Below are 23,732 nucleotides of genomic sequence, written 5' to 3'. Positions count from 1 at the left end.
AAGTTCAGCCACTGTTTGCATTACTCTGAGGGAACTGAGCCTCTAGGGAGGGAACTTTGGGGGTAGTTTGCGAATTTCTGAGAACAGAAGAGTCTTGTCCTCTGAGAACAATCACACTGCAAGACTCAGGCTGCTATCCACACTCCTGTCTGTGGCACAGCTCTAGAATGTGGCCTCAGAACCCAATCAGCCACTCTGGCTCAAAATACAGCTGCGGCCCAGGGATTTGTGGAGAGCAGGGCCAGATCCTCGGTCAAGAGCTGCCTGGCGGGTTTCCTCCTTCTCTCCTCTCTCCCTTTGGCCATGAGCTACCCTGAGGAGGGATTGGCTTGTAGGAACCAAGTCACAGGCGGTTGATGGAGGGCCGTCGGCCAGAAGTATCTTGGTCTTTCGAGGTGGCTGAGCTTCCCTGAGGTCTTTCTCACATCAGAGCTGTTTATGGATAACTGGGGGTTGTGCGGTCACGTTAAAGAGGTCGTTCAGAAAGCCAGACTAGCATCTACAGGAAGTAACATTACAAGGGGACCTTGTGGCTTTATAACCTCTGCTCTATAGATGGGGGAGGGGCGGGGGGGTCATAAATTCAGAGTGTTTGAGCCAAGAATCATGGAATCCATTCATTCACACACCCCTTGGCCACAAAATAGGAGGGAGTCCTTGCCCTGGGACCACCATCCCCTTTCTTTGGATATTACAATCTTCATATCTGCAGTAGCACAAGCAGGCTGATGACAGAGGCCTGTCTTCTTTGCTTCATTCTTGAGACAACCCTTGTCGGTGGGTACTTTTCTTATCGCCAGTGAGTGGAGACTGGAGATATTCCTGTAATAAAGTCTCACACTTAGCTTTCTCGTGGGCTTATCATTTAAAGTGCACTGTTTTGTAAAAGAGCCCATATTGTCAGTTTTCTTATTTAGATGCAAGCAGAATACAGTATTGAAGTTTTTTGAGACTCCAGTTGCCTGATTTGGGGACTGCATTGGAGGTGTAAATGTCTGACTGTGGCATTTGACAGTGCACTTTATCTTAAGAATGCTTTTCATCATTCTAACAACAAATTATCCACATTTTTCAAGAGAAGAAAACCATCTACGGCAAAGACTTTCCTGTGCTGTGTTGTCCAGGGCCATCACACCCCCCGCTGGCCTGGCCTTCCTGATGAGCTTCAGGAGTTCAGAAACATGTTCTTTACGGCTATCTCAGAAACTTCCACCTCCTCACTTCCTGTGGCCCCTCTCCAGCCCACTCCCAGTGACTGTCTTTGTTCTGTCTTGGTCAGGCACTCCCTTCCTGAGGCTTCATCTGCCTTTCCTCACTCTTCTTGTCACCTTCAGTCACCACTGCCCTAGTGGGCAGCTCCAGCCCACTGTCACTCTTGTGCACCCAACTTCTTGTCCCCTGACAGACCTGCTGTTTTCCTTTGCTGTGTGACCTTGGGCAAGTTTCTTAGCCTCTCTGAGTCAGTTTCCTCACTTGAAAAATTCATTTTCTAACTTACCGAGCACCTTATTGTGTGCTGGGCCCTGCATTAGACACAGGTACCAGAAAGATGAGTGGGCATAGGCCCTGCCCTGGAGCCCCAGTGTAGGAGGTCTTATAATCATGGCAGGATGACTTCATGGGTGCTTGGGAAAAGCAAGTGACATTCTGCCATGGGAGGGTTTATAAACTAAAGTATAATGCATATGGAAAGAACGTTGGTTACTGGGGCTCCTGGGTCCATCGCTTTTAGGATAGAACAAGGCCACTCTTGAGTCTGGAGGTCCCTTCAAGCCTGGTGCCTGTGCACCCGCTCTGTTCTCTGGCATCTGAGCTCTTTCGTGTATGGAATGCATGGGCCTGTGCACCCGTGTATGAGGGGCGCCAAGCGGTGGAGGGCGGGGCCTGGACACCACATCCAGACTGTAAAGTAGGGGAGGGGGAGTTCTGGGAGCTATTTGGAGTTCTCTAAATGTGGTTTGACCTGATTTTTAAAACCTCTTATACAACTTGTCGGGAGTTAGTGAAACTGCCTTTAGTCAGTGGGAAGAGAGCCAGATTTTTAAAAAATCTTATTGGAGTGTCACAGGATGTGAGAAGTCACTTCTTAGCCCTCACAGCTATTTGTGAGCCTGTGTCTGTCCCCTGCCTGGCTTGGGAACTCCTGCAGGACTGCAGTAGTGTCTCGTTCTGCTCAAGTCCCAGAGCCCAGCCCAGGACCTGCCCCAGAGTCAGCCCAGAGAGGCTGAGTGGAGGTGCAGGCAGAACACTGGGGCTCAGAGTGGGGAGAGCTGACTTCTAGCTGGGGAGTGGGTAGGGGAGGTCTCAGAGGAACATGCAGGCTGAGTCATGATGGTGAGAATACTGTTGAGCCCCTGCTGCTGCCAGGCACTGAAGTGGCTCTGGTATTATCCTTATTTTATAGATGAAGAAACTGAGGCCCAGAGAGGTTGAGCAAGCTTCCCAGGGTGACACAGCCAGGATTTGAACTTAGCTTAACTCCAGAGCGCTTGTTCTCAAGCACTGTGTCTTGGCACCTAGGCAGAATTTGAATGTGCAGTGACTAGAGAAAGGAGCCCCCTAGGAGGGCAGAGTGTGGGCAGAGAGCCGTGCCAGGGAGCCGATTCCTGTGTTTGGATGGGGGGATGGGGGAGCAGTGAGGGGCTGACGTTGGAAATGAGCCAACAGCCCTCTCCACCACACAGCGGGACAGGACGTTCCTGAGTGACGTGGGGTCTCTGAGCAGGCGTTCCCTCACACAGGCTAGTGGGCAGGAGCCCTGTGAGCTGGCTTTTTCTCCAGTTTCACAGGCCCTCAGTACCTTGTGTGAGCCCATTGTCGTGTATCATAGAAGCTGGCAGGACCCTTCTTCATGAAAAGAGAGGGCTCTCTGAGGGGTGGTCCATGGAATTCACTTTCCCCAGCCCTCCTGTAGCCCCTTACTCTCTCTGAATCTGTTTCACCATCTCTGCTGGAAGGAGTTGCCTTGTTAGAGTCACTTTCAAGTCCTTTGAGCATAACATTAAGAACTAGAATCTGGGACAGAGCAGCTGAGATTGAATCCTGACTCTAACTCCCTGTCTTGGTGACCTTGGACAAGTTACCCAGCTGCTCTGTGCCTCAGTTTTCTCATCTGTAGTATGGGGACAGTGTACAAATCTCCATAGGGGTTGCTGAGAGCATCAACAGAACTGAGTATAGCCCTCCCTGGTTGCTGCTCTCAGTATTTAATTGTCTTATGATTGGGCATGTCCCATCCTTGCTCTCTCCAGCCCCTGATTGACCCCGAGACTCTGTGGAGAGGGAGGGTCTAGGGTTTGGAGGCTCTCTGGCCACCCACAGAGCTCCTGTAAGGTGCTTGGGTTTGCCCCATCTGCTGGAGCGCGTTAGCGCTATAGACGTTGAGATCATCGCTGCCAGTGGCCGCCCAGCCTCAGCCAAGCTCTTGCAACATTCCCCAGGGCTCTGGGGGTTCCTTGTGCCCCAGTCCTGCGTGGGCAGAGCTCCGGGCAGGCGGCACGTTTTGGCAGGTCCTCAGTGGTGTCATTAGTAAGGAGTTTCCTGTGGCTGCGCTTGTTAGGACTGAGGAAATAAAGTTTTTACAGTCCTCTTTTGTTCTTCCCAGATGCTAATAAACTGTTTAAAATTTGGTTAAAATGCTGCTTCTCAAAAAAAAGGGAGGTGTTTTGGGAATTCTGTTCCCTGTTAGTTTGAGGTCATTGAGTTTGGTCTGGGGAGAAAGCTGGATCCAGTGCATTATTGTTGTCCGGTGAATGTGTTTGGCATTTACTTCTACAGGGTCCTATCTTCCTGGAACAGCAGGGCACGAGTTAGAAAGCACCTGCATCCAAAGCTCTGGGATAGGAGTGTGAGCCCCTCTGTGTCTGTGGTGATGCAGAGGAAAGCTCAGGGGGTGGGATTCCTTGCCTCTTGACTCACTGTATGATCTTGGGCTAGTCACTTCCCCTGGGCTGGATTTGTGAAATCCTGTGGATAATCGTGAGATAATAGTTGGATTACATGCGCCTGTTTTCTGCTAGAGACCAGTGATTCTCAGTCTTCACTGCATAGTACAATCACCCAGGGGAGCTTTTAGAAAACCCTGATCCCAGGCCCCACCTTAGACCACTTAACTGTTATTTAGGGCAGAGCTCAGGCTTTGTGAAAACTCCACAGGGGATTCTAATGTACAGCCTGTTGAGAACCATAGGACTAGCCCAGAGGTGGGCACTCTGTGGTCCTTGAGCCAAATCTAGCTGCTGCCTGTTTTTTTAGGTAAAGTTTTATTGGCACAGCCACATCCCTTCATTTAGCTGTGTGTGATTGCTTTTGCATCATAGTGGCAGTTGAGTTGAGTGGTTGCCATAGAGGCTATATGGCCAGTGAACCAAAATAAATTAACTGATTCTTTACAGAAGTTTGCTGACCTCTCTTGCTAGACTCTCCCTTTCTTGAGGGCAGACGCTGAGCTGTTTGTCCGTCTGTCCCCAGGACCTAGCCTAGCACAGACATTGCTAAATTTCAGGACAGAAGTGGCTTGGGTCTGTCCCAACCTATCAGACACTGTTGGGGGAAGAGGCCTTACCTTAGCTTGGGCTGAGACCCTTCCCCACTGAGTGGCCTGGGTCCCACCTGGAGATCCCCTGTCTCGTTTCTACCTGGATGGTGATGCCATCTCTCTGAGGGCAGGCATGTCGAGCCACCCACCCTCAACATACTTTTAGGAAATGTATCAGTTGTACTATAGAGCAGCACCCTTTGGGCTCTAAAGCTTGGGGGCTTCTTGTGGAAGTGAGAGAAGGTGGTGTACTTTTATAAGGTTGGACCAACCCCTGCCTCTGCGACCCTCAGTCCCATGCTTTGGGGTACTGTAAAAATCCCAGGAGGAGCATGGAATTTCCAGTGGCAAAGGATCTTAGTCTAGGTCCTTCTGCTGGCTCAACCACGTTCTGCCTGGACATAATCTATGACAGGGAGCCTCCTAAAATATCCTGTTCTATTTTGAAGAGCTTTGTTTGATCAAATCTTCCTGAAATTGAGTTGAAATCTTTTTCATAACTTCCACTGATTGGTCCATATTCTGTTCTCTCTGACACCACAGAACACGTCCGCATCTGGTTCCAGGGATTAACCACCCATCTGCATTGTGCACACACACCCCTGAATCTTATCTAGAACATACACACTCCTTCGTCTCTTCAATTATGCTCATGAGACGTGGAGTCCAGGCTCTTTATCATCCTGGTGGCAGCTCTTAATTAAAGTGCAGGGCCAGAGCCAAACGAGATTCTCCAGTGGCCCTCAGAATTGTGCAGATTGCAGGGAGACAGTTTCCTCCCTGGTGGTAGAAGTCCTGAGGTCACACAACTGTCAGCGTAGCCAGTGGGCAGGTTGGATTTTGGGAAGCTGTTAGACCCTGTGAGCACAGCATCACTTTTATAAAGTTCCCAAGGCAGTGGAGACCCCTGGGTTCTTGATATCTATAGCAAGTTACAGCATTGTTTCTCCATCCTGCCCACCTGCAGTTGGCCCTGTGGAAAGTCAGTGGACTTCCCAAAGGCCTCTGTCCCTTCCTGGCTTGCCCTCAGGGCTGAGAGGCACACACCCAGCCCCCTCACCTGGCAGATGGGAAGTATGGTCTTGAGAGAGCTTCAAGGGCCCTGAGATTATGAAATCACTGGGCCAGGAACGAGGTTAATATTTTTAATGGCAAAGGGTGAGCCCCATTATTTCCCCAGCTCATTAATCAATGGTGGAACCCGTTTTACCTGTTAAGTGCCCTGTGTGGGGAGTTCATGAATGGGAATCCAATTTTCTGTTTAAAACCCAAGCTACCTCTCCCCTTCTTAAATCCGGGAGGCGGTTCTGGGGAGGGTGTCAGTATTTTATAGCAGATCTTTTCTTAGGTGGAAAAGTCTGTGGGCAGCCTTTGAGAGCCCTCCCTGCCTTACCAAGCCAACTCACCTGGCCAGGGATGCAGGAAAGCAGTCCCTGAGCTGGAGACGCTAGTCCTGACAGCTCTAGGGCCAGAATGGATGGGAACTGGGAGCTCAGGGCTATCGATTAAACCTGTTGCCCACAGATCGAAGAATGGACATGACAGAATTGTGGGGAGAGGGGGAATGTAGTCAGATCACTCAGGCGGACCAAGTCAGAGCCCTTTCAAATTGGTTGGTCAGCTGGGACAACGTCTCCAGGGGAGTGCATTCTTCTGGGGTCTGTGGGTTGAAAGTACCCCCTCCCCAATTAGGTGGCTTAGTCACTTGTGTTATCCTCACCCAAGAACTGGGCATGATAGAGCACCCATAAAGGTGATGGGGTGCTCCCTTTGATCTTAGGAAAGCACTGCTTTGAGTTATTCCCGGATCCTGCCCCCACCTTAGGCACCATCACTACCACCTCTGGGGTATGAAGGCTCATAGGGATTTCAAACTGGCCACCCTGACCCCAGGACCCCTCCTCTACAGACAGAACATCTTTGGTTCCTCCAGTCCTCGTTGCATGTGTGGACACTTGGTTTTTTCCAGTCCTGCTTGGCTTACCCTAACAAGATGAAAAATGAACCATTGTACCACAAAATCCACTCCCATTTTGCAATGAGAAAAATGAGATTTACTTTACAGTCACCTTTGAAAATAACAAGAACTTACTGCATGCTGGGAATGCCCAAGTATTAATTCTTATTAATGAAGCAGGGGGCAGCGTTCAGGTTCATCTTCTGACTCTCATTCCCCTCCTGCGCTGAGTGATGATTCTGTGTGCAGAGGTTTGGGGATGTGGGGAGGGGGCCCTGGGGCCTCTCCACTGCCTCATGGCTGCTGCGAACACCTTCACAACAACACTGGTGCTCATTCCCTCTAATGTAAGGACCTGCCTGCTCTGTCCTGTGCTACTTTTGGTGGTAGGTTGTGGGGAGTAGGAGCAGATAGGATCCCTGGCAGGAAGGAGGAGGCAGTAGGGGATGGAGGGATGTAATTGCTGGAAGCTGAGCACATAGCTGGCTGCTTCCCCAGGTGTGGCCCGGGCAGGTTGCAGGTGTGATCCAGTCATGGGTGGCTGAGGAAGAGGAAGAGAGACTTCTAGCACCCAGCTGACTGAGGGAGTGTCAGGGGTGGCCCTTGCCCAGGGTTGGCACATCTGAGCCAAACTGGCAGCACTTCCTCTTCTTCCTTTCAAACCTCCCGTCAGAGATTTCCTCCTGCTGTTGGGAAGGGACCCAGGATTTTCGAAACTCATGCAACAGGCCGTAGGTGGCACAGAAGAGCCAAAGGTTTGGAGGGTGTCTGGTCGGAGTTGAAACCTGCACTGCCTTGTGTGCTCTGAGGCCTCCAGGAAACTACAAAACCTCCCTGGGCTTCATTTTCTCATCTGAAAATGATGTAATTAGGAGAATGAAATAAGACGACATATAAAATAGCAGTCTTGCCTGCCACATGGTAGGCATTCCCTTCATCATCAGCATCACCTCCGAGCCCCTTGCCAGTTCTGATCCTCTAGCATGCTCAGGCTCTTGGAGGGGCCTGGTCTCAGGGCCTCAGGTCCCTGCAGAGAAGTGTGTGAAGACAGGAAGCTGATGGTGGGTTGGGGATGTCTCTTGATGGTGCAAGGAGGTGGGTCTCCCCAGTCACTTGATTAACACAACAGCAGTGGTGCTCTTTTGAAATTGATAAATCTGGGACTCCGTTGAAGATGCCTTTGCCTCTCTTTAAAAAAGATAGGACCTTTCTGGTAGCGGGTGACTTATGACCTTTGGAAGGGGATTTTACAACGTGAACCAATAATTAGGGCCATTTCGTTGCCTGATTCATGAAGCTACTGTCAAGTGCAGCATTGGCATTTCGTGGAGGCCCGTCCTCTGTGGTCTAGAATGTGCCCTTGGAGTGAAGGCAGGGAAAGCCAGCCCCCTTAAGTGGTGGATGTACACCAGACCATTGAAACCCAAAGGAGGGCTTCAGTTTTGAGATAGTGCTGGAAGTACTGAAATGCCCATGTGTTCCAGTGTTTCCCCCCAAAACACAGTGACCTCCAATGGATTTAGAAAAATAAAAAGTTAGGGAGTTTTTTTATGAAGCTAAATTCATTTACTTTAAAGGACTTTGCTTTATTCTCAATTTTCTTTTTATTGTTTTTGTTATTGTTCTTTCCTTTAGAAAATGCAGGTGAGGACAGGTGGCAGCTGGATTTCTTATAGTGTTGTGATCCTGTGTCTTTTCACCTCCTTTTTTGTAATTAGAGTTGTCTCTGAAATCCAGAATTCCAGCCCCAAGGACCCACCCTAACTTTCCCATTTTACAGATTGGGAAACTGACAAGGAGTGTGACTTAGCTAATGGTGCCCAGCTGGAGAGAGGAAGGGGTTAGAGTTTGGGCCTCAAGCTCCCCATGGAAACTTCTTGATGTGGAAGACATCAGAATCAGCTGTAGAATTTATGGGGTCCACCCGATACAAAATTAGAATCCGCAGGCCCCTTGTTCAAAAATTACTAATAATTTCAAGATGGCGACAGTAGAGCATTAGTCAAGTCAGAGCCCTGTGTGACTGCAGAGGCCACATGCCCATGAGGCTGGCCCCGAGCATCATAAATGTCAAACTCCCTGAAGTACTGGCATTTTAAAATACCAACCTATAGTAATTAACTCAAGAAATAAAATGCACTGTGCTGTGTCTTTGAAATTCCCTGAAATCCCCACTTAGAGCATTTCCTCTGCTCTCCATAGCCATCTGTGAAGAAGCCTGAGGTTAGAGAAAGAAGCCAGTGGGAGGAACTATAGAGGTGAGGCCTCTTATAAACCTGGAGGAAGGAGGCAGGATAGGGGGTGGTTATCAGGACATTTTCTGCCATCTCACCCGCTAGTGTTTGCTCTGGTGGCTCCATTATCTCCAGCGAAGGGTGTCATGCATCACTGAGGGCCAGTGGGTCTGGGGTCACCTGTCACAGGAGCCTGGGCCAGGCAGATAACTGGGCTGGTACAAAAGACCAGGGTTCACGGCCACAGCTGTTGGTCAATGCCTTCGCTGGACTTTGCTCACTGGATTTTTTTTGGTTTAGGGCAGACCACAGCCCTTCTCTTTGCCTGTTGGCTATGATAGAGGGCACACATCTAACCTCACAGCACATCTGGAAAAAACAAATGGAGGCCTGCTGGAGCCCGCGGGTGGGCAGGCACATGTGCCTTCATGGACGTGCACGTACATGCATATCTAGGTGTAGGTGCACGTGCTAGGCGTTCATGTATATATTTACTTATTTTATTTACTAAACTCTTAAATAATCCTTATCTTGTGCTGTGTGCATGGTTCTAAGCATTCAACAAATGTTAAGACACTTAATTCTCATAGCAACCTCATAAGGTAAATCTTAGTACTATTTCCACCTTGTAAGTGAGGAAACAGGACCAAGAGTAAGTCATGTGACTTGCCTAAGGTCATGCAGCCAGTTAGTGGCCCAGCCAGGAAGCATGCAGGTGCTTCAGTGAAAACTGCTTGTTTCTAATGCCCTAAGCACTAGTGCCCCTTATCGGCATGGATGTCAGGCATCCCCCTGGAGAGAAATGTCCCAAAAGATGCTCTGTTGATTCATTAAGTCATTGACTCATCGAGCATTTATTTGGACCCGATTCCATGATTCTGTATAGTCCCCATTGGAGTTGCAAAGCCATTATCTGCCCACAGCTTCATGAGGGGGGTATGACAGGGAGATTCTTCTTCCCATTTCACAAATGAGGAAACTGAAACTCAAAGGACAGCAGTGATGTGGTCAGGCCTGGGGCCAAGAGGGACAGGAGCCTGGGTCGATCTGATGGGCCCTCATATTGCTTCATTTGGGGGTAAACTACCAGATGTGAGGCTCTTCCCAGCCCCAGGCAACCGATGCTGTCAGGCCCCACCAAGTCCCTCCTGCTCGCCAGTCAGCCCTTCTCCAGCTGGCTGGTATCCACATTTCTGCCCAAGGGCTTCACGCAGAACCTGGAATGAGGCAGCCACTTGTGAGGCAGGCCAGAGGTCGGGGCCCAAGAGCAGCCTCCAACAGTGATGAGCACGAGTTAGCTGGTGTCTGGTCCCCAATCCCCTCGCCCTTGGTAAAGTGATTCTGAGCAGTGGGTTGTGTACGGTTTCCCAGTTTCCCTGTGGAGTGGTGCTCAGTTGTCCACCTTGGTAGCTACTGCGTTCCCCTCCGCTGCCCATTTCCTCATCTCTTGTAAGTGTCAGCTCCCAAATAAACTGCTTGCACCTGAGTCCCAGCTTCAGGGTCTGGGGAACCCAGACTAAGGTACCTGGCCTGTGGCATGTCAGAGGTAGAATAACATCCTTTTCGAGTTCTCCAGTGCCTTCGGCTGTGCCAACAGAGTGTGCTGGCCACTGTGTTATCCCTTGGTCCACTGACTCAGTCTCCTTCTACCCCTGGAGAAAGGTGTTTTCCTGTGAAGGTGGGAGAGCTCAGGCTCAGAGAAGAGGACATACCCAGAGCCCCACAGCTGATTAAGAAGCCAGGAAGCGCTGAAGCTCCAGTCTCTGAGTCCAGTACTGCCCTGTACGTCCCTGCAGGCCCCAGCTCCTGCCCAGCACACCTTGTGGGGGCTCTGCTGTGCCCCAGAGGCTGGCTGCTGTGTGGAGGGAACCTGCCTCCCAGCAAAGAGCTTATCACCTGGCACACCATAAACATGGAGTATTGAACAAGCCACTGACACTGTTACAGGCGTATGACATTGCAAAGCTCTGTCCTCAGTAACTTTCCCATACATTAGGAGGGTGCCAAGTACATATAAGAAAAAGTGCTTTGAGGTTCAAGGACAGCTTCTTGGCCTAGAGGACAGCACGTGAGAAAGAGTTAATCAAAGCTTGGTTGCTGGAGGATTCAAGAAGTTGCATTATTTTAAAAAGTGAATCACCATTTATTGAGCACCGGCTATTAAGCTGAATATAATTGGAAACCCTCAAATACGGTGGTGGTGATGTTGGTGGTAATTATGGCCGATGCTTCGTGTCCTCAATAAAAAGCCAGTGACTCTGGGGGTGGGCAGCTATTTGGTGCTGCTCGTGTCTGAAAGGCAGTCGGCCTGGCCTGCCTTGAGGCTCCCATGTTGGAAATGTGCATGACTCATCCTAATGGGCCTCATTCGGAGAGAAGACCCTTGGCTTAGTACGAGTCCTGCACCACTGTTGCTGATTATTGAAATGCACTGTGCCAGCCTGAGCCCTCTCTCCCCTTAATCTCGGCCCTGAGCACAGAGCACATGCTGGTGGGAAGGCCATTCCTGCTCACTCCTGGGCCCTGCATAGGGCTCAGAGGTCCAATTTCCAGAGGCGCTGCAGCCCTCAGGAAAGGCCTTGGTTTCTAGGTGCTGTGTTTTTGCTTCACATACTTTTCCTGTGAGTCCACTGGAAAAGTTGTTCTTACTAGACAGAGCCTCCTATTTACCGTGAGAAAGCCTCACGGGCATTCCCAATTGTTTCCTGGGAAGGGAGTTGCAGATGGGACGGAAAAACAGCTCAAATTCAGCCGTTTAAAACCCGTTTTGGAAATAGGCAGGCTGTAAATATATATGTAGGTTACCAAATGACAGGTTCTCGTGTGGCTGGGATTTGGTAGGAGTCCGGTTTTGTCACCCTGCTACTAAGCATTCTATTCCTGGATATCTGGGTGACCTCCACAGGACCCTTCCCCTTCCCTGGCCTTGGTTTCCTCCTCAGTAAGAGGAGAGAATCCATCAGGTTGGATGATGGGTTGAGATGATGATAATTGCATGATAATTGCAACTGATGTTTCTTGGGTTCTTGCTGTGTGCCGGGCCCTTTCTAAGTGCATCACTCAGAATGGCTCATTGAGTCCTCATCCCGTTGTCATTGTATAGATGAAGAAGCTCCGGCACAGAGAGGTAACTGACTTTCAGATCCTGATGCGACAGTCTCCTATCCTTCCAGCCCTGAGTGCCCTGCAAGGGAAAGAAGAAGATCTCGGTCTTATCCTTCATGTCCCTGGTCTGATCTGTGAGCACTTTCTAGGGAGTGGCCCCAAACACCAGGAGGGCACCTGTTCCCCCTTGAGCAGAAAGCTTGGAAAAGGGACTGTCAGGGGAGGTTGATGGGGTTTGGAGGAGGACTGGGCAGTGTTGAGCCAGAGCTCCGGGGAGGACGAAGGAAGGCCCAGTGGGTGACCCCAGGTGGGCTGAGCCTGGCCTGGCACCCACCTGCCACAGGGAACTGTGGGTGGGGATGCGGGTGAGGTTGGAGGTCTTTGCAAGAGGAGCTAGGGGGCTTTTCCTGAGGGGTGGGTATGTCTGAAATTTTTAGGAAAGATTTCAAGAGAAAAATTAGATAACCATCCAAGTATTGCAGAAACCATGTGGACCTGGGAGTGAGGAAACATTTGGTTATCTGTTTATGACATTGACCTTTACTCCCAGGACCTTCTGCTCCCCAGTGGATTCATGCTTTTCAGGCTATGGATAGTGGTGCATATTGGGATTCCAGGTGAGATTTCCTTTGCACAGATTACACACATAAAAGTTTGAAACCCACAGGGCTAGACTGTCTCCAGGGTCCCTTTAGCTCTAACCTTACCTGTAATGACGCCACAGACCCCCGGGTGCTTCTGTCCTTGGGAGGAATGCACTGAATTCTCTATCCATAGCCCTGGCTGAAAGCAGTTAAGAAATTCCAGGATTGAGCTATTTCTGTGTTCAAAATAGAACCTCCCACTGCTTGAGAGATGCTGAGAAGCTGGTCCCTGCCACATAACAGTGAGGTTCTGGGGTAAACAGGGCCGTGCCAAGCTCTGCTCCAGCAGCCTCCCACCTGGAACCCACAGCCTTCTCCACAGGGTGAAACTGAAGGAGGGTGGGGTGTGCGGGTGAGTAGGGGGGAGGCGAGCAAGCAGGGCCCTAGAGGCGCTGACAGAGGCTGTAATTTAGAATGCATTTTTCCCCGACAAGTTGGAGCCTGCAGGTGTCTAAGCAAGCAGCTGTGGCCGTGGGAGGGGTAGGACTGGAAAGACCAGTGGAGACCACCGCCTCCTGACATGTGGGCCAGGTAACTGGCTAGTTTGTAAAGAAGCGTTTGCAGTAAAGCACCCAAGGTCTGCACGAAGAAACACATGGCAGCTACTTGAGTACTGACGGCTGTCCCAAATGACTGAACCGTGAAGCCAGATGGACAAAACACCTGGCCGCCACGTATGAAAGTGGGGCCTAGAACTTTGAGGTGACTCTGCATGTCTGAGTCAGACCTTAGAGGAGAGAAAGGGAACCAGTCCTCAGAGGTCGGTGTGGAAAAACACCCTCCCCACCATCTGATTTCCAGGAGTTTCAGCTGAATGTGTGAATGTAGCTAATTAATCTTGCCCAAATTAATTTTTTTGCTGTGTCAGAAATGATTAATTAGTGCGCCTGTAAGGAGAGTTGGTGTATGATGGTCAAAGCCAGGGACAGAACGAGGCGAGCGAGGGCTGCTTGCTTGTGTCTGTCCCTGTACAGCCTGGTTCTGTGGCACCCCCACCCCCCACTCCAGAGACCTGGACACAGGTGGGGACCAGGAGCACCCTGCCGTCTCAGCACACAGGGGTTAGGGGAGGGCCCTGAGGTTCTCTACCTCTTAGCCAGGTGGCCCATAGCACAAGAGGGGAAAAAAGATCGTTCACAAGCATTTTTCCTTTTGTGGTTGAGAAATGTGACAGCTGTTGTCATGCCTAATTGCAGCCAATTTTCTCTGTGTAATCACTGCGCCCTTGATGGGGGTTTCTTCTCAGGTCTTTGTTTTGTCTTCCCCACTAGATTTTCAGCTTCTTGTGGGCAGAGACACCAGCACTTAACTCAATCCTGGGCACCCGGGAGCTGTCACCATAGCCTGTTCTTTATAAACTACTGACACAACCCCAGAACATCTCATTATTTGCTATTCATGACAGTCATGTGAAGCTGAGAAAGCAATTTTGCCCCATTTCACAGATGAGTTGCTGAAGCTCAAAGAGACAAAGCAGAGTTACCCAGCAAGGGTATAGTAGAGCCAGCTCGGCTCCAGAACTGCCTGGGCTGTTCCTGCTTGGCGCTGTCCTTTCTGGGGTGCCACTTGTCTTTCTGTGTGTTTGCACAGCCCCAGCAGTTTCCGCAGCCCACCTGCCACTGTCCAGCTCTGGGGCTTTGGAAACACCACCTGCCTCGGTCATGATGGGGGTTCTGCAAACAGCCACCCACCTAGGCCTTCCCTGAAGCTGAAGTTCTGCTGTGGGGCAGCCAAAACTGTGCTAAATGTGACAGCACAGACAGGTGTTATCCAGTTAGTCTTCCCAAAGCAGACGCCCACCTTAGAGCTTCTGCTTGGACACCCAAATGGCAGAAGCTCCTGTTCCCAGGCAGCGAGTCCTTTTATTGGCTGTTGGATGTTCTTCCTGACTCACTAAGCTAGCTTCTGTATAATCTGGGTCCGTGCAGAACATCTGTCCACTGCCTCCTCTCTGGGCAGCCCCCGGTCATTGGAAGCCCTTTCCAGACCCCCAGATCCCTGTTTCATTAGCACCATCTCTTGGTTGGCGTGGCAGCAGAGTCTCCATCTTGGGGGACATCTGGCCTGCCAGGACCTGTGTCACAGTAGGTCCCAAAGGAAGACCAGGACTCCAGTCTGCCAGTCCCCAGATGGGGGCAGAGGCATGGACCCATCTGGCTGCTGCTGCCATCTCATGCCCTGCGAGCTGTTTGCTCACCTTCAAAGAGCCCTCCTGGCCCCTAAAGTGGGGAAGAGGGCCGGGTTGCCTCTGTGTGGCTCCTGGGTTTCAAGCTGGCAAGCCAAGATGAAGTGCCCAAGGCTGTCCCTTCATAGTACCCCCGCCCAGCTTGCCCTGCGGCCCCGCACAGCGAGATAGCCAGTTATATACCATTCCGTATTTGCAGTTGCGTATGATGAATTGCGATAGAGTCAGCACTCGCTGCCTTGCCTAAGGCTGAGAGAGTACATCTCATCTTAGCTGTTTTTTTTAAAGTAGCTCTAATGCCAGGGGGCTTGGTCATTTAATCTGGGGCTCCTGACCTTTCTCAAATGTGCCCAACACTTTGTGGGCCTATATAAACATAATGGAGGGAGCAACAACTTCATCAGTTACAAGATTCCCAAAGAGATCCATGACCCTCAAACCGTTAAGAAAGCTAACGCAGTCTTAATGGTGAATTGTTAAGGAAATGGCCCGACTGGGACCATATAGAACTTTCCCAGGTGTGTTCATATGCATTTTGCTTTGGAGGGGAGCAGAAAGAAGTCATGGGCCTGGAAAGGACCCAAGACCTCATGGGGTGCTGCCCCCTCACTTTCCAGGGCAAGGAGAACAGCCTAGAGTTGGGGAGACTTGTTCTTGCCTCATCCAGCAAGTGGCTAAGGGGGAGCCAGTTCCCACAGACAGTAGAGCACAGGAAGGTGAATGGGGCAGTGGAGACAGTGTGGGCCACGCACTCGTGGAAGGTGGCGACTGCTTCTCCTTGTGTCCCTCCTTTTTAGCAAGTTTGAGTGATTTTAGCAGGGGTGCCTGTGCATTTCAGCAGTGTCTCTTCTCCACAGTCCTGCCAGCCCTCCCTGGAGTGATCTTCCTGGAGAGTTTGCTGAGAGCCAGGTAGTCTTGGCTTGAAAGAGTCTGTGCTTCTAAACAGATTGCCTTGCACATGTTCACAGCCAGGATCAGCGTGGGCCTGGGCCTCCCTCGTGGGGCAGGGCAGGGTCTTGCCTCCCCCTGCTCAGGAGTGTTGCTCAATCTGGGCCAGCCCACAAGATTGCACAGAGGATGCCATTACCTCCACGTCTCAGATCCTGGAGATGGACCAATGCCTGTGGGATCATCTCACTCCAGTTTATCCGCAGGGAAGAAAGCAAGAGAGAGCTGCATTTAACACTGACTTCTTGCTTCACTTTAATGAATAGGGCTGAGAAATACCTGGGAAAATTGAAATTCCAGAGTAATATCTGGAGGTTTAGCTTTTGATTGGTGGGCCAGAGGGCTGGCTCTAGCTTAACATTTCCTAAACTTTACTCATAAGAATCACCCAAGTTGCTTATTAAATATACAAATTATTGGGGCTAGGAATCTGCTTTTTTAAACAAAGATTCCAGGCCATGCCTATCTTCAGGCAAGTTTGGGAAACAGTTTATCTATCTGTACCAAAAATAACCTGTGAAAAGGAGTACACTTTTAAAAGTTTGGTTTTGTGTATACTACATTAGTAAGGCTTTTTGTTTGTTTGTTTGAAAAATGTGTTAACATTATAGACAAGTTTCCTTTTATTTCTGCTCATTACCTCACTCCCAGTCCCCTCTCCTCCCAGAGGAGATACCAGTCTGAAGTGTCTGTCTCCCTAGACGTTTTCTTTATATTAAATAGAGATACAGGTTTCTGTTTTGTTTTTCATAAATAGGTATCATCTTGTATGTATCATTCTATAACCTGCTTACTTTCCATTCAGAGCTATGTCATGGAGAACTAAGTTAGTGCAGGTAGATAGCTATAGAGCGACTGCTTTTTTTTAACCTGCTGCATAATCCATAATATGAAACTGGCATGGTTTATTTAGCAGTTCCCCTTTGATGGATATAGCAGGGGCTCTTTATCACTTGCTCCAGGGAGCATCCTTGCCCATGTCTCCCTGTGCACATTTGGGAATAAGTACTGAAAAGTGAAGTCACTGGGTCAACCCATGTGCATTTTTGGATTTTAATGGATTCTGCCCAAAGTTATCCTTCAAAGTGGCTCTGCCAATTCACCCTTCCACCCAGAGCCTGTGGAGAGGATCCAGTGCCCCACACAGGTGCAACTGTCTCACTAAAGTGTGTGGCCACGTAGCCAAGTGATGGCACCCACCTTCCTCTGCGTCTTCCCTTGGGGATGAATAGGAAGACTACCTCCTATTACAAAGCTAAATCCCCAGGATAGAAACCCTCAGCCTCAGACTGCTGGAGGGGAGGGACCAGTTCCACCCAGCAGAGTGGTGCTAAATAGAAAGGAGGCCAGTGGAGTCGACTCCTAGTCTGCAGCCAGCTCCCAGAGCCTTGTCAGAGAGGTGCTGGGTGTGGTGGAATTCTAGAACCCTCTGGACTGCAATGGGCTATGTACAAGGCAATGGGAGGTTAGAACAGGTCTCTCAAGCCTGTTCCCCCTTCCACCCATTTCACTGCTTTATGAGCCTGTGAAAGTCTTTTAGGGGCACTGGGCTGACCTGGGTTCTCCAGTTTTGTTTGAAAGCAAGAAAAGGCCTGCTTGGGGTTTAGCCATAACCTGGCTTCTTTTTCAGAGATGGGCCAGTATGCCCAACCTAGGAGGCCAAGAAAACAAAAGAAGATGACTACCGGTTAGGCAGCTGCGTTCTGACAGCCCCGTCTTCCTGCTGCTCTGCTCTCTGGTAGACTGGTGGGACTGGTGGCCTGGGTTCCCCTCAGCCCCGCGCCTGCCCTAAGGCAAACAGGCCACACGGAGGGTCCAGTGCCCTGCCAGGTCTTTGCCAGTCCAAATCAAAGCAGGGAGAGCTTCTCATGCGCCCAGGTGACCCGACCTGCAGAGAAGTCCCGGCTCGCTCCCTTCTGCTTGAATTGTTCAATCAGATTTAAGGGACTTGTCCACTAACTGGGGCGTTTTAAAGCAAAGCGAAAGCAACCCCACCAGGAATCCAAGCCCGCTTCTGGAGAAACTCATTCCCTTTCTTTTAATTCAGAAAATTAACAGCCTTCACTCAAGCCCCCTGCCTGGCCATCCTGACTTACAGTGAGCCGTGGGCAGCTTGGACAGTGACCGCACTGCCCAGTGCTCGTGCCTGAGGCCTGGGGCACATCACACGGCACTGTGGTTACACTCCCCACTCAACTCTCCTAACACCTGGTTAAATTTTTACTCCAAAAACCAGGACATGATTTTACAAAAGGTCAGACAACTCAGTGAGTGTTTGCCGAGTTTCACATTGCTCAAACCTCAAATTCCCTCACCTCTACCAACCTCACTTTGAAGTTTGAAGGCAAATTGATTAAATATACATTTTAGGAACCTTCCGATTTGCTTCTTAAACTAACAGAATTTTAAGTTTTTTTTTAAACGGAAGGATTTTCAACTGTCAGCAGGTATAACTGGAACCATATGTCAACAGAGACCAGGGGCTTTTCCTGGTTTTAGGATTTGTAAATTCTTATTGAAACGGAAGTAAGCAGGGCAGGCAGCTGGAGGGCCCTGTGACAGCCGAGCTCAGATCTCATTTTAATTAGAAAATACAGATAGCGCCTGCTGAACCGAAGGCCTCCCAGAGCTCCCGTCCCAGGGCGAACAAAGATTTGGTTTATATCCTGCAAGCCTCTGTGTTTGCAAATTACAGAGCACTTCCGAGAGGAGTTGAAATGTTGATTTCTAGATTACGGAGCCTGCAGCCCAACACCCTCCTCAGCTAATCCGTCCGAATGATTTTACTTTCTTGGGGAAATATTTGCTCCCTTCCTCACTGCAGATTAAATGGAGGGTATTCATGTTGAAAAGAGACAGTAAGGAAGTCCAGGATGAGAGAAGTGAGATTAGATGTCACCCACAGCAGGTTCAGCATTTTCTCCATTGCGCTTCTGGCCCCTTGAACTCCGAGACACAAAACCCTATACCAGATCGGCATCTGAGCTGTTCTGTATGACACTGGTTCACGTGTCTGATTTTCTCTCTAATGCATTCTGCAAATGGTTGCATAAAATAGCATATGAAAGACGTTGCTGGCCCTAGTGCTCCCCCACCCCCATCTTTCCCTGCCTGGTGTCATTTGAGCTCAATGAGTCTCCAGAAAGGCCACGATTACAACAGTGTCAGTACCTGAAAGTTCCTCTGCTGGGACTCAAGAGCCTGACCCACAGCCGCATAGATGCAGTGTAGCGGGGGCAGCGGGGCCGCTCATGCTCAGATGATGGGCGCTCCAGCCTTGGGTCTTTCACTGATGCGCCCGCTCTTGTCCCAGGAGCAGTGACTCTGTGTGCTATGCCTCTCGTCACCCCCTCCCCCGCCCCGGCCGCACGCCCGTGACAGGGCTGCTGCCTGCTGGCCCTCTGCGGGCATCCCGTTCCTGGCAGCTGGAGGTCACTCGCTCACCCTGCCAGGGCTGCTGCCACAAACTCCCATTTACCCAGCAGACAAAGAGGGTTTTTCCCTTCCCCTGGGTTTACAGGCTCCTCAAATGCCTTACATTCCAAGAGCTGAGAGAGAGCGGAGACTCCTGTGGTTTCTAATTAAACCCACAATTTAAATAACAATTCATGAAACCCCAAGGGTTAAGAGAAATGCTAACCTACCCCCTCCCAAGAGAGGCAGCTGGGTGGCCCTGGCTGGAAGGCTGAGGATTTGCCTTTTGCCAGATGTGTGACCAAAGAGGCAGAAGTCACAGTGAGTTTGTGGTGGAGCAAGTGTGCATTGAAAGGGAACAGGTTTGGCAGGTTCCTGTCCTTTCCCCTTTGGTGAAGGTGCCCCGCTTGAAGGTTAGGAAGTAAGAAATGGGAGGAAAAGTTGCCGTGTTTGCTCAGCCTTCTACCGAGAACTTTCACCCTTCTCCAGGGAAAATGGAACTTTGTCTCTGAAGTGTTCAAATCCCAGATTCCCACACTCTCAGGGAACTCCCCTCGCTGCCCCTACTGCCTACCCCCAGGTGACTGCTCTGTTTGTTGTAGAACTTTACTGTTTTCTGGAATACAGGCAAACGAGGAGGCCAGGAAGGGTCCTGGGAGGCAGAGCATCCAGCCGACGGTCTGGGTTGAGCCCTGCCCGCTCTGGAGCCAGTTTCTGCATCTGTTATAGGAGGGTCTTCCTATGTGTTGCTTCCAGGGCCCTTTCTTGCCCTGGCAGTCTGTCTGTCCATCCATCCCTGAGCTGCTTTTGTGTTCTCACTGGGCCTGTCTGGAGCCACAGTCATCTTTGCAGAGCGTTGACCTCACCAAATTGTTGTCTGATTACCCAAGGCATGGTTGTGTTCCAGATTTGGGGAAAATGGAACGCTGGACGTAATTATCTGTAGACAAGCTCTTCTCTGCCTCAGCTGGCACCAGGAGCGTGTCAGCATTTCCAGGCTTTCTGTGAGCTCCTTTCCAAATTTACTCCGTTTCCATTCCATTAAATTGAGCAAATCGTATTCCCTGAGGACACCGTCCAGGTTCTTGCCTCTGTGCTTGTCCACTTGGATGCCCTTCTGTTCTCACTTCACTGTGCCAGGAGTGGCCACCCTACACACCCAGACTCGGGCCCCTCCCTCGAGAGGGAGCACTGCCAGCCTGGGTCCCTTTGTTACCCCTGTGAGAGTCAGAGCTCCCTGAGGGTGGACACCATCTCTGGTTCCTGCTTCTGCTCCTGACTCCTGGCCTGTCTGGCGCAGGCTCAATTTATATTTGTTGGAGCCAAGCCTGGCTGTGAACAGAAGTGAAGTAGAAAGCCACAGGTGGACTCACCCCTGCCATCTTCTTCCCTGCAGGTGACCATCGCTGATGACTACTCAGATCCCTTTGATGCCAAGAATGATCTCAAAAGCAAAGCAGGAAAGGGGGAGAGTGCCGGCTACATGGAGCCCTACGAGGCCCAGAGGATTATGACAGGTAAGCGGAGCCCGTGGCACAGAGACTTACAACTCAGCAGCTGGGTAGAGGGGTTGCCCCTTCACACCATCCCCTGCCAGCCTCTACAGGGGAAGGTTTGTGCTTTCAAAGTGGTGGTAAGGAGGCAGCGCTCTGTTGAATCTTCACTGCAGTATATCAGTTCATGTTTCACCGACCTCAGGAAGACTCTAATAGGGCACACTGACAGTCCAGATACCAGGGTACCAAGTGCAGTTAACCAAGATAGGGACACAGAGGAGCAGCTGTGTGGGTTGGACCCCCCTGACCCCGCAAAAGGCAGGGGCATGAGTCAGGGCACAATGTGCTGCAGAGTGTGGACAGGTGGCCCCCAGTTTTGAGGCCTCCAGAACACCTGGCCACTTGGTGAAGGGCTGAGGCAGGAAGCAGTTGACCCATAGGGACTTCAGCCGGACTACTGGAGGGCCACGTCTTGTGCCCTCTCCCATTTTCCTAGTCTCTCCTGGTAAAGCAGCCTCTGATGGGCAAGAGGCCAATTGCTGAGTGTGTGTTTGGGGCCGGGGACCTAAGGGTGGGGCAGCCTGCTCTCTTCCAGCAACTCAGGGAAGCAGGTCTGCTGGCGGAATCTTCACCTGAGGCCTGCAGTAACACTCATTCCCGCTGTCACATCACCTCACCTCCACCCACGTCCCAGGACCTGCACCAGGCTCCATGAAGCAGCCCTGGCCCAGCTCAGCCCTCGGGGCCCTGCCCTCCCTGTAGCTCCCGCCAGTCTTGCATTCAGCGGGCCTCAGCCCAGGTTTAAGGGGGTGGTAGGTCCAGGAGTGACTCTGGGACTCTGACATATTCATACGTCAGCACAGCAAAGGATCTTTGAGGTCATCAAAACCCAACAGCCTCATCTTACAGATGGGGAAACTGAGGCTAGGAGGGAGGGGGGACTTGCCCGAGGACACACAGTAAGTTGGAGACAGACTGGCAAGCGTGGCCTGTGCTTAGCAGGCAGTCTTTGGGGTATCTTGCTGAAGAAAGTGTAATGTTATGTTTAATGCTGGGGTCTCTGGGACATGAGGAAATGGCAGAAGCCATTGAAGCTGGAGCCCCTGCCAGGTCCCAGGCTCTGTACTAGGCCCTTTGACATACCCACTCATTAAACCTCACCGTGTCCCTGCAAAGGAGGTGTTGTCTCATTTCACAGGTGAGGGAGACTGAGGACAAGTAGAAGTGAGAGGCTCAGACCTGCATCTATAGAACATGGAGGCAAGGAGCTGAAGGAGGTGGGGCTGGGACACCTGCCGGGAGCCCAGGCTCTGGGGAGTGTCCACCACTGCCTGGCCTCTTTGGAGTGGAGCCAGGCTCCTCCTGGGTGCTGCCGTGAACCTCAGCAGTGAGGAGATGGTTAGCTGGGTGGAACTGTCCTATGGGACTTTGGCTTTTTAATGAGGCACACCCACGGGTGCCAGGTCCAAGGCAGGGCAGTTGGAGTTCACCAGAAATCTGTTAATATCTCAGGCTTTCTCTCTCTGAAGAAGCTTTCTTCTATAGCTGCTCTGTGCTTTCTTCCTACCTTGGAGACTATGCCTAAATTTACCCCCCCCCTTTTTTTTTTTACCTTTTTTGTTTTTTAAGGAAATAGGTGATTAAACAGGACGTTTTCTGGTTGTGATGACCTTGCGGCAGCTCTCTTTGACTTGGAATTCTTTGTGTGTAACGTCACCGTCACCGCAGGACTGATGGCAGGGATGGGGGCTGGGGTGAGCCAGCACGGCATAAATGTTCCAGGAAATAGCTCACTGAGCTGCCTTGAAGCTCCCGGGGGAGAGCAGGATAAGGAGGCCGTGCTGGGGTCGGCAGCGGAGCAGGAGGTGGCACGGAACAAGTTACATTCAGTCTCTTATGGTGATGTTTTTTGCTGCTGTCATACTTATGTGTATGTGTGCACTTAGCTTCTAGTAACTGGGCAGGCATCTTTGGTACGGAGAGTAATGTTGCTGGGAAGAGCGTGGCCTCTCTTGTGCTGGTTTGGAAGGAGCCCAGGCTTGAGCCAAGCAGATCCGGGATGGCCACTTGCCACCAAAGTGACCCCTGGGCCTCAGTTCCCCTTGAGAAGCACAGCCTTAGAGTGGGCAGTCAATAGTACTTCCAGCTGCTTTTGGCTGCGAGCTGGCTGTCTGACTCTGGCAGCACGTTCTGTGCCTCTGTTTTCACCTGTTTATGGAGTGATGGGTCGGTAATAACAGCAGCGGCGTGGAGGCCACTGCTAGGTTCTCTCGTACTTGTTTACGGCACTTGGTGTGACATTGGATCCTCACCATCGCTCTTTGAAGTATAGGTGCCCATTTTACCAATAAAGAAACTGAGGCACAGAAAGATTAAGTAACTAGTCCAAGGCAACATAGCTGGGTAGTCATTTGGGGGGCTGTCTTCCAAGGCCTTCTTTTAACCACCGTGCAGGACTTCTTTCAGGGCCTGTCCAGCCCCAGCGCACTCACTGCAGCTTGATTTTCAGGCTCCCCAGCATGGGGAACACGGCCCGTGATTAACTGATGAGGTTTTGTTCTCTGTGTCCTTGGCTCCATGCAGCAGGTGATGGGGAGCTGGTGGGAGGTGTGCTTTTGTGAACAGAGAACTCGGCCCAGCCCACTGGCTGTATGGAGGGCATGGAGAAGCATGCTTGTTTTCTCAGGGGCTCCTCTGACCCCCTCCCCTCTGTCTGCCTCAACTTACTCTCTCTCCCGGGCTCCTCTTTGTGTCACCCAGAGGAATTAGGCTCTGGCTCCAAAATGGAGGCTCAGCTCTCTATGGAACCTCAGAACCCATGTCTGCCTGGGCCTTACGTTGTGCCCTCATCACCTTTCTCACTCCAGCAGCCGCTCTGGCAATATCTCCATAACACCCTAGGGCTCTATGGAACCCGGTTAGAAAGCTAGTGACCCAGTCCAGGCTTCCCTTTTTATAAGTAGGGACACTGAGACTCAAAAAAGTCATGATTCTTTTGAGAACTTTTTTTAGCCCACCAATTAAATGTGAAGCTGTCTTGTGAGGCAGTGAGTTGCCCATCCCTGGAGGCATCCAAGCAGAGGCAAGACAACCAGCATTGGGAGATGAAGGTATTTAAGTCTCAGATGCGTGGTTGGCTCAAGCGACCTTTCCAGTCTGTGTCAACTTTGAGCTCCAGGATGTCATGATTCACTGTGTCCTGCCCCATCACC

General features: G+C 50.8%; 1 protein-coding gene across 1 annotated transcript in view; it reads left to right on the top strand.

The window, feature by feature from the left end:
* Window positions 1-23,732, top strand: part of SHB (SH2 domain containing adaptor protein B) — a 125,763-nt gene that overhangs the window by 26,126 nt on the left and 75,905 nt on the right. The window contains exon 2 of the mRNA XM_006204074.4: window positions 20,421-20,541. Within this exon, the coding sequence (XP_006204136.4) occupies window positions 20,421-20,541 (121 nt within the window). The remainder of the gene's footprint in view (window positions 1-20,420; window positions 20,542-23,732) is intronic.

This window comes from Vicugna pacos, chromosome 4 (assembly GCF_048564905.1).
Source record: "Vicugna pacos chromosome 4, VicPac4, whole genome shotgun sequence".
NCBI lineage: Eukaryota > Metazoa > Chordata > Mammalia > Artiodactyla > Camelidae > Vicugna > Vicugna pacos.
The sequence above is the reverse complement of the archived record's forward strand: the minus strand, read 5'-3'. Positions and strand labels throughout refer to the sequence as shown.